General features: G+C 44.6%; 1 protein-coding gene across 1 annotated transcript in view; it reads right to left on the bottom strand.

The window, feature by feature from the left end:
* Window positions 1–16,191, bottom strand: part of LGALS8 (galectin 8) — a 67,823-nt gene that overhangs the window by 47,423 nt on the left and 4,209 nt on the right. Inside the window, exon 2 of the mRNA XM_073557585.1 lies at window positions 15,459–15,517. Coding sequence (XP_073413686.1) covers window positions 15,459–15,497 — 39 coding nt within the window. The 5' untranslated portion in view covers window positions 15,498–15,517. The remainder of the gene's footprint in view (window positions 1–15,458; window positions 15,518–16,191) is intronic.

Raw genomic sequence — 16,191 nt, 5'->3', positions numbered from 1 at the left:
AACTGGCTACGTCGATGGTGCCGTCAGCAACGATTTGGATTTATGGATCACGGATTGAAATACCTTTACGATGGACTACTTGCTAGAGATGGGGTGCACCTTACGAAGACTGGAAAACATGTATTTGGAAGTCGCCTTGCTACACTTGTAAGGAGAGCTTTAAACTAGAACAACATGGGAAGGGAAGCAAAAGACCAGAAAAAGCCAAACACCTGACAAATGCTATTGAGAACTCTGCTATTAGAAGTGGAAAGGAAGAACAAAGACAAAAGAAACTAATTAATACAAATATTGGAGAAAGAGAAAACAATCACAAACTAAAATGTTTCTATACTAATGCACAAAGCATGGGCAACAAACAAGGAGAATTGGAACTACTAACACAGGAAAAGAAATATGATGTCATTGGAATCACTGAGACTTGGTGGGACGCTACACATGATTGGAATACAAGACTAGAAGGATACAACTTATTTGCAAAAAACAGACTTGATAAACGAGGAGGAGGTGTCGCATTGTATGTTAGAAACGCGTATATCTGCACAGAGATTGAAGCTTCAGAGACTGGGAGTTCTGTGGAAACTGTTTGGGTAAGAATACAAGGACAGAACAATGGAAAGGACACCATTGTAGGCATTTACTACAGACCGCCTGTGCAAGCTGAAGATATGGATGAACTCTTTATGCATCAAATGGCCAAGTTCTCCAAAAAATATGACATAGTTGTCATGGGAGATTTCAACTATCCAGACATTTGTTGGGAATCTCTCTCAGGCAAAACTAACAGGTCAAGGAAATTCTTATCCTCTCTTGCCGACAACTTTATTTTCCAAAAGGTAGGGGAGAAAACAAGGGGAACTGCTACCTTGGATCTAATCCTTATAAACAGGGAGGAAATGGTTGAGGAGGTAAAAGTGGCTGGGACCCTAGGAGGCAGCGACCATGCTATTTTAGAATTTTGGATAACTAGAGGAGGAAGACCTGTGAAGACTCAGACGTCAAGGTTAGATTTCAGAAAGGCAGGCAGATTTTAAAGGGATTCAGAAAGAGAATTGGAGGGATCCAATGGCTGTATATCCTTAAAGACAAAAATGTCCAGGAAGGATGGGAAATCTTGAAAAATAAAATTCTCAGAGGCACAATTGTTAACAATTCCGAAAAGAGGGAAGAATAGGAAGCATTTAAGGAAGCCAGGATGGATGAACACAGAACTTAAGCACATGCTAAAAAGGAAGAAAAAAATGTTTATAAAATGGAAAGAGGGAGGCATATCTAAAGAAGAATATAATGCTGTCTGCAGAACCTGCAGGACACAAATCAGATTAGCTAAAGCTGACAATGAATTGAGGCTTGCAAGAGATGTCAAAAGCAATAATAAAGGATTTTGGGGATATGTCAAAAGTAAAAGAAAAATCAAAGATGCTATAGGATTTTTACAGGATGAAAATGATGAAATGGTAAGACAGGATGTTGAGAAGGCCGAACTTTTAAATTCCTATTTTGCATCTGTTTTCTCTCAGAAAGGAAATGTAACATCAACTGTTCTTCACTGTCCCATTAAGGGAATAGAAGATTCCAGGATATCTATAAACAGAAATATAGTGAGGAAACACTTAGCTAACCTAAATGAATTCAAGTCTCCAGGTCCAGATGAATTACACCCCAGAGTACTGAAGGAGATAGCAGAAGAAATTTTTGAAGCCCTCTCCATAATCTTTGAAAATTCTTGGAGAACAGGTGAAGTCCCAGAAGACTGGAGAAGAGCAAATGTTGTTCCTATCTTCAAAAAGGGGAAGAAGGTGGACCCAGGCAACTATAGGCCGGTGAGTCTGACTTCTATACCAGGAAAGATCTTTGAGCAAATTATCAAACAACATGTATGTCAATACCTGGATAAGAATGAAGTGATTAAACAGAGTCAGCATGGGTTTGTAACTAATAAGTCATGTCAGACTAACTTAATTTCCTTCTATGACGGAATCACTGATTGGGTGGATCAAGGAAATGCTGTAGATATAGTATATCTTGACTTCAGCAAAGCATTTGACAAAGTATCTCATACAATCCTTATTGAAAAAATGACTAAGTATGGAATGGACAAGGCAACTGTTAGGTGGATTCATAACTGGCTTAGTGATCGGACCCAAAGAGTGGTCGTAAATGGCTGCACATCCAGCTGGAAGAATGTCTCAAGTGGGGTACCACAGGGCTCTGTCCTGGGCCCTGTATTGTTCAACATCTTTATCAACGATTTAGATGAAGGAATTGAGGGTAAACTGATTAAATTTGCTGATGACACAAAGCTAGGAGGGATAGCTAATACTAGATAAGAGAGAGAGAGGATTCAAAAAGATATAAATAAACGGGAGAAGTGGGCAGCAACTAACAATGGTTTTTAACAGGGAAAAATGCAAAGTACTACATCTGGGCAATAAAAATGAAAAAAGCATATACAGAATGGGAGGAATAGGGCTAAGCAACAGCACATGTGAAAAAGACTTGGGTATACTAATAGATCACAGACTGAATATGAGTCAACAGTGTGATGCAGCAGCAAAAAAGGCAAATGCAATTCTAGGATGTATTAACAGAAGCATACAGTCTAGATCACGTGAAGTCATTATTTCCCTCTACTCCTCTTTGGTCAGACCTCATCTGGAATATTGTGTCCAGTTTTGGGCACCACATTTTAAAAAAGACATCAACAAACTGGAGCAAGTTCAGAAAAGAGTGACCAGAATGGTGACCGGTCTGCAAACCCTGTCTTATGAGGAAAGGTTGCAGGATTTGGGAATGTTTAGTTTGCAAAAGAGAAGACTGAGAAGAGACTTAATAGCTGTCTACAAATATCTAAAGGGCTGTCACATTGTAGAAGGATCAACTTTATTCTCATTTGCACAAGGAAAGACTAGAAGCAATGGGATGAAACTGAATGGGAGGAGACACATTAGATATTAGAAAAAACTTTTTGACAGAGTGATCAATGAATGGAACAAGCTGCCACGAGAAGTGGTGAGTTCTCCTTCAATGGAAGTCTTCAGACAGAGGCTGGACAGACATCTGACTGGGATGATTTAGCGAATCCTGCTTTGAGCAGGGGGTTGGACCAGATGGCCCAGGAGGTCCCTTCCAACTCTGCGATTCTATGATTAGTCATCATTGCACTGCACAAAAATGGCCTAACAGGGAAGAGTATCGCAGCTAGAAAGATTGCACCTCAGTCAACAATCTATCGCAGGGCGCCCAAGAAAGACCAGCAAGCGCCAGGACCGTCTCTTAAAAGTGTTTCAGCTGCGGGATCGGGCTACCAGCAGTGCAGAGGTTGCTCAGGAATGGCAGCAGGCAGGTGTGAGTGCATCTGCACGCGCCCTGAGGCGGAGACTCTTGGAGCAAGGCCTGGTCTCAAGGAGGGCAGCAAAGAAGCCACTTCTCTCCAGGAAAAACATCATGGACAGACTGATATTCTGCAAGAGGTACAGGGTCTGGACTGCTGAGGACTGGGGTAAAGTCATTTTCTCTGATGAATCCCCTTTTCGATTGCTTGGGACATCTGGAAAACGGCTTATTCGGAGAAGACCAGGTGAGCGCTACCACCAGTCTTGTCTCATGCCAACTGTCAAGCATCCTGAAACCATTCATGTGTGGGGTTGCTTCTCAGCCAAGGGAATGGGCTCTCTCTCAGTCTTGCCTAAAAACACAGCCATGAATAAAGAATGGTACCAGAATGTCCTCCAAGAGCAACTTCTCCCAACCGTCCAAGAGCAGTTTGGCGATCAACAATGCCTTTTTCAACATGATGGAGCACCTTGCCATAAAGCAAAGGTGATAACTAAATGGCTCAGGGAACAAAACATAGAGATTTTGGGACCATGGCCTGGAAACTCCCCAGATCTTAATCCCATTGAGAACTTGTGGTCAATTATCAAGAGACGGGTGGACAAACAAAAACCTTCAAATTCAGACAAAATAAAAGCATTGATTTTGATTTTGCAAGAATAGACTGCTATCAGTCAGGATTTGATCCAGAAGTTGATTGAGAGCATGCCAGGGAGAATTGCTGAGGTCCTGAAGAAGGGTCAACACTGCAAATATTGACTTGCTGCACTAACTCATTCTAACTGTCAATATAACCTTTTGCTACTCATAATATGATTGCAATTATATTTCTGTATGTGATAAAAACATCTGACAAACACACATAAAAACCAGAGGCCAGCAGATCATGTGAAAATATAATATTTGTGTCATTCTCAAAACTTTTGGCCATGACTGTAGAACCATGGAAGGGCAGACTGGTGAGTGACTTTTTAGAAGTGGTCTCCGCATTCCATGACTTTAACCAAAGATCTCGGCGTACAGCCACTATATTGCTGTTAGCCCTTGCTACGCAACCGGCCGCATCTAAGGCGGCGGCCAAAAGGTATTTACCCGCATGTTTAATTTGGTCTGCCAGAACTTCCAACTCGTCCTGAGGGGAGGCTGACAGAATGCCCCTGCGAAGAATTTTTGCCCAAGCTGAAATGACTTTTGCCACCCAGGCAGAAGCAAAAAATAGGGCAGAAAGAGGCGCCGGATGCTTCAACGAGGATAGACGAGAAACTGGTGGGTCCACTTCGGGAGCTTTCGTCCATTTTGTAAGAAGGTCCGCATCGAATGGATACAGGACGTCTAAGTACCTGCGGCCTGAGAAGCGCTTCTCAGGGGGCTCCCAGTGTTTGGATAAAGTGGTCTCGAACTCCTTGTGGTTAGGAAAGTTTCGGGAGGAAGGTTTTGCTCGTTTAAAGGGGACGGAGCCGTCCTGAAGAGGAGCTTTATCTTTCTTTATTTCAAGCGTTTTGAAAATTGCCGATATGAGACTATCGACCATGTCCTGAGACTTGGACATGTTATCTGCGTCTGAGTCAGATCCCGTCGTTTTCTGACGAGGGAGACGAGAAAAGCAGCCTGGGTGGAGCGGACGGACCTTGTGAGCTGGAAGACGAGCTAGAGATAACGCACTTCCTAGCAATCCTATCCGGCCTGTCCCTGTGGAGGTCGCAGTCAGGTGCAGACGACTCACCGTGAGAGGCGGTCGGAGCACAGGTGGCTGAAGATAGTTGCGTAAGACATTCCAAGTCCTGGACCAGGGACTGAGAGACATTGCAGCAGCCCACTCTGGAGGAGGGGGGGTGCGCTCATCCCGGGACTCGGGGTGCTCCGGTAGGGCAGACATCACGGAAGGACTGTCGGACGGCCAGAAGGGAGACAACTGCCCTGACGCCCGCTCCTTTTTGCAGTGCGCGCAGGCATAGTGGGTAGTGGAGGGTCTAGGGTAAGGAGCCCCTGCAGAGTAGGACATATGCAAGGACTGCAGAATTACTGCGGCCAGTATCTGAATAGGGAGTACTGCCATGGGGGCTAAAATTAGGGGCTCAAAAGAATAAGAGCCTACCGTTACCAGCACCGTTATCTGATGTGCAGCAGAACAGCAGAAGAGTCCCCCAAGCTGAGATCCCTGGCGTGTGTCACACAAGGAATCAGGGAGGCGCAGGACCTTAGAGATGGGCGGCGCTGCGCGATTGGCTGAGACCTGCGGGGGGGGCGGGTCATAAGGAGAGAAAGGGTCCATGAACAGAGTGCAGTCCTGTGACGGACTGAGGAATGGCGCCAACAAAGCGCGCGCTCTGCAGTGGGCGCGCACCGGAGCAGAACAGAAAGTGAAAGTAAAATCAGCGCCGAGCCGGTTTCTGCCCCCGGAGCCCTGATCCTGGCGCGATGAGCCCGTGACGCCGCGGTGGATGAGGGAGGTAAGGGAGAGAGGCCCCACTGCCTGCTGCTTCAGGGAAGGGCACCCGGCGTGGGAGCTGAGAGGCGCGCGGCTGCAGAGAGGCGCGCGGCTGTATAGAATGGGCGGGAAATTCAAAGAAGACTCTGCTACCAGACTGTAAGGAGTGTGCATTGGACTGATGGTAGCGCTTTTGGCTGCTTACCTGGCGTCCACATGCTTCCTGAAGAGGATGACCACAGGGGCCCGCGATGAGTGGGTGCCGCTGGGAATGAATGTCCTCTGCCCCGCACTCTCTCTGGATAGTGCAGAAGACGGCGCCAAACCTTTCTGCCTGCAAGGGATAGTCACTGCCGGTGACCGCCGTCTTCCTCTCAGCCCTGTCCCGGGAGAGGGGTGAAGAGGGGAATAGACTAGGACCCGCCACCTGAAGACAGCCCGTAGCACCCGAGGGTGATAGGGAAAGGGTCCTGCCTGCGGTCCTGAGAGTTGCGATGTGGGTAACACCACATTGCTCGCTCAGCCGCATGATATGGGAAAGCAGGGTGAACATTTACCCCCTGTTTCCCGGTGTAGAATCTGGAAAATAAATGGGAAAAGATTAATACACACACACAAAACCTAAAAGAAAATGGTTAGATGCGGATCTGGGGTGATCCCGGTCCGCCTCCTACAGACACTAAGCACAAACTGAGGTACTTGGTATCTGTCGGTGGGTGTATACTGCCGTGGAGGAGCTAATTTTCTTGCTTTGCATAGTGTCAGCCTCCTAGCAGCAGCAGCATACACCCATGGTAATCTGTGTCCCCCAATAAGGCGATAAAGAAATCGACATATCACATAAAGGTAAAAGTGCAAGTTCCACTGTAGGTTGAATTTGACATATTGATAGCCTGTTGTACAGATCAAAAATCGCCAACCACAACTTCTTTATAGGCGGGCAGTCCCACCATATGTGAACATATGTTTCTTTATCCTGTAAGCATCCCCAACATGTGTCCGGAATCACAGGAAACATAGAATGCACCACAGAGGGACACTGGTACCACCTTGTTAAAATCTTATAGCTCCTCTCCTGTGATACCGAGTGTAACGACGTTCTAAATGTAAATAGAAGCACCCTGCCCCTCTCCTCTTGAGATAGGGATCTCCCCAAGTCATACTCCCACTTTGAGAAAAATAATGGGAAGTCACGTGTCGGAGTCTGATTTTTTTTAAAAAGACTGTACAGCAAGGAAACCGTGTGGGCCGGAGGGTCCCCCGTGACACAGAGCTCCTCGAAGGGAGATAAAGGTCTCCTGATATCATTTTGTTTGGATATAGCAGTCATAAAACATCTTAGTTGTTCATAAAAGAACCAGGCACCTGTCGGTGGTACTCTGCCCTGAAATATCTCATCTAATGACCTCATATCAGATCGATCCACGAAATCATAAGCCATAGGACGTGAACAACTACACTTCTCTACAGTAGATAAAATTTCCTATCAAAACTAGCAGGGAAATTAGGGTTATCATAAATAGGAGTCAGTGGCCCAGGAGATGTTGAGGTCTGAAGAGCCCTGTGCCTCTGTTTAGTAAATAAGATCATGTTCCTGGTCAGAAATGGCAAGGTGGCTCCCCCCTTCCCCCCACCCCCCGTGGACCACAGTATAATTTGAGGATCACTACCATTAAGATCACTTTCCAAATTGACCCATTTCTTACTATCCCTGCTATGATATGAATCTAGAATACAAGTTCCCAATAATGCATGGCTATAAGTTAGAAAGTCCGGTAGGCCGACTCCACCCATTCTTTTAGGACAACTTAATAGGTGGTATGATATTCGAGCCCGTGTATGGGACCACACAAACCGGGAAATCGCTTTAAGGCGGGAAAAAAAAGGAGGCAGATAGATATATGGGGATCGTTTGGAAATAATAAAGAAGGCGTGGCAATAAGTCCATTTTAATTACATTGGCTCTGCCAAACCATGATAACGGGACTTTGTATTTTTTTAGACATAGAGCATGTCACTTCTTTCTGCGCTTTTCAATTTTTCACCCATTGAAGGCAGTGACTGGTGATGAAAACGTTGACAAAACGCAGGTATCAGGTTTTGCAGAATTTTAAAAGCAAAAAAAAAGGAAGTACAGCAGTATATGAAACCATTTTTTGTGATTTTTCCATGTTTACCATCTTGTCTTGGTCTCCTGAAATGGCAGTTTGGATTAGTACAGTTTAATTAAATTAGTGATGCGCAAAAAGTAAACACTGGCCAACAAAGGTGTGAGATTGAACAATGCCTGTGGCTGACGCTGACCAAGGTGCGAGATTGAATAATGCCTGTGGCTGACCAAGGTACGAGATTGAACAATGCCTGAGCAACTCAATGGCAGACCAAATTGTAAAAGTTAAATTGTGTCCTACAAACTCAATGCACTACCAGTGTCTTAGGTAAATTATTCCAGACCAATTCACCTCCATCAGCTGGTACATTTGTATGTGTATTTTTTCATGAACATATGTCTTGTATTGGTGACCTGTGTCCCTGCTTCTGTGCTGGAAGCAAAGCTGAACTTTGAGATTCTGAAAACTGCACCAAAACATGCATTTTTGATGCTACTTTTTTCAACCAAGAGTGCACATTTTGCTGCAGAAGAGAAGAGAAACGCCGCAAAAATGCCTAGTGTGAACTTAGCCTAAAACTTCTGCACTTGCCAAAATATTATTTTCTAGGTCAATACAGTGGTTCTAAACTGGTCTATTTTTTTATACAGATATATTTAAGTGATGAAAAAAATTTGGAAATTTTAATAAAAAGTGGTGTCTGTCACCATTTTCATAGAACTGTAACTTCTATTATTTTTCCATCAGTGGAGCTGTAAGGTTTTGCTTTTTTTGCGTGGTGAGTGCTTCATTTCATTTTAGGGACGTGCCAAGAATTAAAAACAGCCAATTCCTTTTGATTTTTTCTTTTTGGCATTTACTGTGTAGAGTTACCGTATTTTTCGCTTTGTAAGACGCACTTTTCCCCCCCCCCATATTTGGGGGGAAAATAGGGGTGCGTCTTACAATGCAAACATACGTTTATGGGCTGCCGCTGCGGGTGTCCGTTACTTGCCGCCACCACGCTGGGTCCCTCGGGTGCTGCTGCTGCCGCGCTATGTCCTCCGGTGCCTGCCGCCGCCACCGGGCTCTGTCCCGTGCTGCGTGAGGGGCTCTGCCGTTCCATCCAAGCCTGCGCGGTGGCTTGCTTCCTGGAAAATGGCCGCCGCGCAAGCGCAGATGGAGATCTCGGCACTGAAATCTCGGGAGATGAGGGGACCCAGCGCGGCGGCAGCAGCAGCACCCGAGGGACCCAGCGCGGCGGCGGCAGCACCAGGTACAGAGTGGGCGACAGCACCCCGGGGACAGACCGGTAAGCAATAAGACGCCTGGATTATAAGAAGCACCACCATTTTATTAAAAAAACGTTTTGTCCTATTTTTCTCCTCAAAATTTGGGGTGCGTCTTATAAAGCGAAAAATACGGTATTTTTTTAATTTTGATAGATTGGGCTTACAGCAATACCAAATATGTTTATATATTGTTCCCAAATTATTAGTCCCTTTAGGGAACTTAAGGGTGCAATCACTTGTTCTATTACTGCAGTAATAATATTGTGCAGAAATATAAACTGAGTGCAGAAATAATAGGGAAGTGATTATTTTGACCGTATCTTTTTCTTTTTTAATGCAGATTTTCCAATTCCCAACTGTGTAAACTTGAAAGCTTATAGGATGAAGCAGATCAGGGGATGTGTGTTTGTGTAATGAGGGAGGGTGAGGCCTAAGGATAGCAATACCCTTCATCCAGATGTGCAGTATTAGTAGCCAACTTGTTTAGCTACAAAATGGGCCAAAAAAAGAGATTTAGTTGACTCTGAAAAGTAAAAAATTGTTACAAGTCTTACTATAGGAATGCAACATTCTTGAAATTACTAAGATATTGGGGTGTGATCACAGAACCAACATAAATTTTGGTGCAGATAGTCAACAGGGTCACAAAAAACTGAGTGGAGAAAAAAGCCGCACATTGCCAAAGACTTTAGAAGAATCAAACGTGAAACGATTGGGAACCCATTATCCTCCAGTGCTGTCATATTCCAGAATAGCAACCTCCCTGTAGTGTCCAAAAACACATGGTTTTCAGTGCTCAGAGATATGGCCGAGGTAAGGAAGGCTGAAACCCGACCATCACTGAACAAGACACAGAAGGTGAAACTTCAAGACTGAGCTAAGAAATATCTGAAGACTGATAAGATTATACTGACTCTTGACAAACCAAATGAATGGGCCTGTGGATGGATCAGTAATGGGCACAGACCTCCACTTCGACTCAAATGCTAGCAAGGTCGAGCTGGGGTACTGCCATGAGTTGGTATTATTAAAGATGAGCTAGTTAGACCTTTCTGGATTGAAGATGGACTCAAAATCCACTCCCAAACCTACTGCAAATTTTTAGAAGACACTTTCTTCAAGCAATGGTACAGGAAACATCGTTTTATACAGGACAATGTTCCATCACATGCCTTGAATTCTCCTCTGCTTGGCTGCCAGTAAAATATTAAAATGAAAAACTAATGACATGGCCTCTTCCTCACCTGACCGAAACAATTTGAGAACTTGTGGGCCCTTCTTAAAGGGGATCTGTCACCCCATTTTTCGAGTATCAGCTGCCGGCACCGCCATCAGGGCTCATCTACAGCATTCTGTAATGCTGTATATAAGCCCCCGATGTAACTTGAAAGAGAAGAAACATGAGTTATATTATACTCACCCAGGGGCGGTCCGGGTCCGGTTTTGGTCCGATGGGTGTCACGGTCCGGACCGGCGCCTCCCATCTTCTAACAGTGACGTCCTCTTCTTTGCTGCCTGTCGTGGCTCCTGTGCAGGCGCACTGCTCTGCCCTGTTGAGGGCAGAGCAGAATACTGCAGTGCGCAAGCGCCGGACCTCTCCCAGCGCCTGCGCACTGCAGTACTCTGCTCTGCCCTCAATAGGGCAGAGCAGTGCGCCGGAGCTGCGACGGGAAGCAGAGAAGAGGACGTCACCATTAAAAGATAGGAGGGACCGGACCGTGACACCCATCGGACCAAAACCGGACCCGGACCGCCCCTGGGTGAGTATAATATAAAGGCCCCGTTACATTTAACGATGCACCAGCGTTCCCGACAACAATACGACACGGTCAGGATTGCTGGTGCATCGCTAAATGGTCGCTAGTGAGCTGCCAAACAGGCAGATCTCACTAGCGATGCAGCAGCGGTCGGCAGTCGATACTTACCTGTCAGACGCGGCGATGATGACTTCTTCCGCCCGCGTCCATGGCTCGCTCGTCGTCGCCAGCAGGAAGCCGACGACGAGAAAACGGCCCAGGACATTTTCGCACGATCACCGATAACCAGCAGGGGAGCCGGTCGGAGGTGAGTGTCACATGTAGCGATATCGCTAGTGATATCGCTGCTGCGTCACAAAATCAGTGACGCTTTAGCGATATCGCTATGAGTAAAAGGCCCTTAACTAATTTTTATTATCTTTGAGGTTACATCGGGGGCTTATCTACAGCATTACAGAATACTGTAGATAAGCCCCTGATAGCGGTGCCGGCAGTGATACTCGAAAAATGGGGTGACAGATTCCCTTTAAAATGAAGATTTCTGCTGAAGGAGAACAGTACATCTCTGTGAACAGTGTCTGGGAGCTAGGGTTGGTGCTGAAAAGGAGGGTGGTTATATGGGTCACTGACATTCTTTAAAATGTCAGAATTGTATTTTTGTATATTTTGAGTTGTTTATTATTTTCACTTTTACAGAAGAAAATAAGCAATTAAGGTGGGAAAATTTTAATTTTTCATACTAATAGATGGCCAATAATTCTGCACACAGAAATTCACCTATAAAAGACAAAACCTCACTTTTCCTTTCTTAAACATTCAGGTTAATAAACGTTTTGGATTGACCAACAGCACTGTAGTTGTCAAATAATAAAATTATTGATCAGAAATACAAATTGCCTAATAATTGTGCACACAGTATAGAGAAAATGACATTCTCCACAGGTTGGGCTTCACAGGAGGACTAAGTTGACAGTGGTGGGTGTCTTCAGCAGACCCTCGGCTGCCATTACAAGCCATCAACACCTCACAAGCTAAGCCTATGGATGTGCGCATCGGCAAGCAGCTCTGATCGCTGTTACAGGAAGATGTCAGTTGTTAAATACAGCCAGCATCTGCCAGGTATAATGTGGACTGTACTGTATGTGCAGACCTGATGTAGGATGCATTGTTAAAGGGAACCTGTCGCATCATAATGTGATTTACCTGCATATTAAGGGTTAAGTTACAGATAAAGAGTGTTAGAAACGGTGCCCTACTGACAACTTTCAACCATGCAGGTGTGCCGGTGTGTCTACAGTCATTTCTCAAAGCGCTCTGAGCAGCGGCTGTCAGCACGCCTTGGGGCTTCGCAGCTGCCCTGCCATTCGAAATTGGCTGTATCTCAGAGCCGGCACACCTTATTGACTGAAGAATGTAGGAATAAAGTTCATTTTCTCCTGTAAGCCACGCTTTAAAGAGGTGGTTCACTACAATGTACAGTTGAAAGTTTATATACACTACATAAAAAGACACATACACATGTTTTCCTCAATATCTGACATGAAATCAGAATAAACCTTTCCCATTTTAGGTCAATCAGGATTATCATAATTCTTATTTGCCAAATGCCAGAACAATGAGAGAGAGGGAATGTTTAATGACATTTTTGTTACTTACTGCAAAGTCAAAAGTACATTTCATTAGTATTTCGTACCATTGCCCTTAAACTGAATGACTTAGGTGAAACATTTGGGATCTCCTTCCACAAGCTTCTCACAATAGTTGGTCAGAATTTGGACCCATTCCTCCTGACAAAACTGGTGTAACTGATCCAGGTTTGTAGGTCACCTTGCTCGCACCGGCCTTTTCAGCTTTGCCCATAAATTTTCAATAGGATTGAGATCAGGGCTTTGTGATGGCCGCTCCAAAACATTGACTTTGTTATCCTTAAGTCACTTTGTTACCATTTTGGCAGTATGTTCGGGTCATTGTCCATTTGGAAGACCCATCTCCACCCAAGCTTAATTTCCTGGCTGATGTCTTGAGATGTTGCTTCAGTATTCCCACATAATCTTCTTTTCTCATGATGTCAGCTATTTTGTGAAGTGCATCAGTCCGTCCTGCAGCAAAGCAACCCCACAACATGATGCTGCCACCCTGGTGTTTCACAGTTGGGATGGTGTTCTGAGGCTTCCAAGCTTCTTTTTTCCTCCAAATGTAACAATGGTCATTATGCCTAAAAAGTTCGATTTTAGTTTCCAGACCACAGGACATGTCTACAAAAATTAAGGTTTGTGTTCCTGTGTGCATTTGCAAACATTAATCAGGCTTTTTTATGTTTCTTTTGGAGTAATGGCTTCTTCCTGGCAGAGTGGCCTTTCAGCCCATGTTGATACTGTGAATATTGACACAATCTTACGAGCTACTGCCATCATCTTCACAAGGTCTTTTGCTTCTGTTCTTGGGTTGATATGCACACGTCAGACCAAAGCACGTTCATCTCTAGGACACAGAACCTGTCTCCTTCCTGAGCGGTAAGATGGCTGTACATTCCCATCTTGTTTGTACTTGCATATAATTGTTTGTACAGATGAAAGAGGCACCTTCAGGTATCTTGAAATTGTACCCAAGGATGAGCCAGACTTGTGCAAGTCCACAGTTCTCTTCCTGATATCTTGGCTGATTTGTTGAGACTTTACCAAGACGCTACACAAAGAAGAAGTGTGTTTCAATACATCCACAGGTGTGTTTCTAACTCAGATGTTGCAAAAAAAAAAAAAGCTTCCACACACATGACATCATCATATGGGCAGTCCAGAATTGTTTAAAGGCATAGTAATCTTAGTGTATATAAACTTTTGACTTTGCAGTAAGTAATGTAAAAATGCCTTAAAACATTCTCTCTCTCTCATTATTCTGGCATTTGGCAAATATTAATAATTATGGTAATCCTAATTGACCTAAAATGAGAAAGGTTTATTCTGATTTCATATCAGATATGGAGAAAACTATTGAGAAAACAGGCAAATATGTCTTTTTATATAGTGTATGTAAACTTCTCGTTTCAACTGAATATTGTGCACATCAATTTAAACTTTCAAATAAGTCTTTTTGCAAATACCTTATGTTGACATATTTGCCCCGGAGTGGCGCTGTGGTTACTCGCTCAGTCCTGATCACGCGACCCCTGGCTGCAGCAGCCGCTGACATCCAGTGATGTAACGTCAACTTACGGACTCTAGTAGTTGACCTTGGATCACCGAGGTGTGACACCGTCTCATGCACTCCCCCTGATTGACCAGGCTGTGGGCGGTGTTTCACAACCCAGTATCCAGCTGTAGAAGCTTTCTCTCTGTCCTCTGCTTTCATTGGCAGAGTTCAGCAAGCGCACGCTCAATACTGTGCTGTGACGTGCGGTGAAACAATGCCCACAGTCCAGTCAATCAGGGGAAGTGGTGGGAGTCTGCATGAAACTGGGTCACGCCTATGTGATGTAAGGTCAACTACCAGAGTCTGGAAGTTGACGTGACATCACCAGATGTCAGCGGCTGCTACAGCCGGGGCTCACACAATCAGGCCTTAGCGAGCAGCAAAATTGCCGCTCAGAGGCAAATATGTCAACATATGGTATTTGCAAAATGACTTATCTGAAAGGTTTAAGTTGATGTGCGTATTATACATTGTAGTGGACCACTTCTTTAAAGGCCCCGTCACACTAAACGATGTCCCACCGATCCCACCAACGATCCGACATGATGGGATCGCTGGGACATCGTTAGACAGCCCCTCCAGCAATCAGGACCAGCGACGCTGGTTTCTAATGTAAACGTCGGGTATCCAGGAGCCGCGCGACTCCTGGATACCTGCTGTTTACCTTGGAAACCGGCGTACACGCTGGTTTCCAAGGTAAACATCGGGTATCTAGGAGCAGCGCGACTCCTGGATACCCAATGTTTATATTAGCAACCAGCGTCCAGCATCGCTGATCGCTGGTCTCTCACTGCCACACGCAGCGATGCGCGCTGGGCAGCGGGAGACCAGTGATCGAAAAACGGCCCAAGCCGCTCGAGCACGATCAGCGATAACTGGCAGGGGGGCCGGTCGCTGATCCCCGTCACACACAGCGATCTCGCTGGCCAGATCGCTGATGTGTCACAAAATCAGCGATCTCGCTAGCGAGATCACTTAGTGTGACGGGGCCTTAAGTCCAGGCACTTTTGCAACACTATGTGCCTGCAGACTAGCCCTATAACTGCAGGTAAATAGCCTTATACGGCGTGACAGGTTAAGTTTAAGCCCTGCGTGGGTAACAAATGAAAGGGTCAACCCCAACCATATACACCAAGTGATTGTATATTTCCTATGCCCCAGCCATTTCAGAGGAACTGGATATGGTTAGATACAACTTCCCTAACAATAACAACTGATCACTAGGGTTTTTGAAGGCAAGACACAAGATGATCAGCCTCCTAAAGTTCAGAAAGGATTATTATAGTGACATAACTTAATTCTTTTACCTTAGCAGAGATGGCTACATAACAGTGGTACATGTGTGATATCAAAAGCTGTTATTTACCGGATCAAAGACGGCTTGATGAAGTCTATTACCCGACATGTCTTCCTTATTAATAAGAACTAAAAAAGAGAAAAAAATAACAATATATTTAAAACAATATAACAATTTAACAATCAATCATCAATTCTTTTTAATTCCCTTTCTATCTCTAGGATAAGGGTTGGCAATTAAAGAAACACTCCCATAAAAGTTTGTATCCTCGTGCAATCATTATATAGCACTGTGTACTTACAAATACTCATTTCGCCTTTCTACCCAGTTAATTATTCTCTTTTCTCTGCTCTACATTGAAGTCTCTTTTCCCTGCATTTATCATTCCCCTCTTCACCTCCTGACCCAGGTGCTCCACTCCGCCCACCACCAGGGAGTTTTGCAGTGACTTATGACTAATGTAGGGAAATTTGACTTCCTGTTTCTAGAGCTTAGGAGGATTCAGCTAGTTAGTCATTAATCACGTGAAGTCATAGACCTAAAGAATTAAATGGGTATAAGGGCAAAATGAGTAATTGTTAAGTACACAGAGCTACATAATAAGAGGATTGCAATATCATCCAACTGGCTGAAGACTTAAAATTTAGGAGAATTAAAGGGGGTATTTGGGACTATTTGTTCTCTTTTTTTTTTTTTTTTTTTTTTTTTTTACTATGGGCCTAAAATCTAATCTGATCTGCCAGAGACAGGCCCGCCGCCGAACTCTGCTAGCTCAGAGTGGTCAGAGTTCTGCTGACATCTC

This window comes from Dendrobates tinctorius, unplaced genomic scaffold, assembly GCF_039654945.1.
Source record: "Dendrobates tinctorius isolate UK_male_01 unplaced genomic scaffold, ASM3965494v1 ptg000250l, whole genome shotgun sequence".
Taxonomy (NCBI): domain Eukaryota; kingdom Metazoa; phylum Chordata; class Amphibia; order Anura; family Dendrobatidae; genus Dendrobates; species Dendrobates tinctorius.
This window is presented reverse-complemented; position numbering and strand designations above follow the sequence as displayed.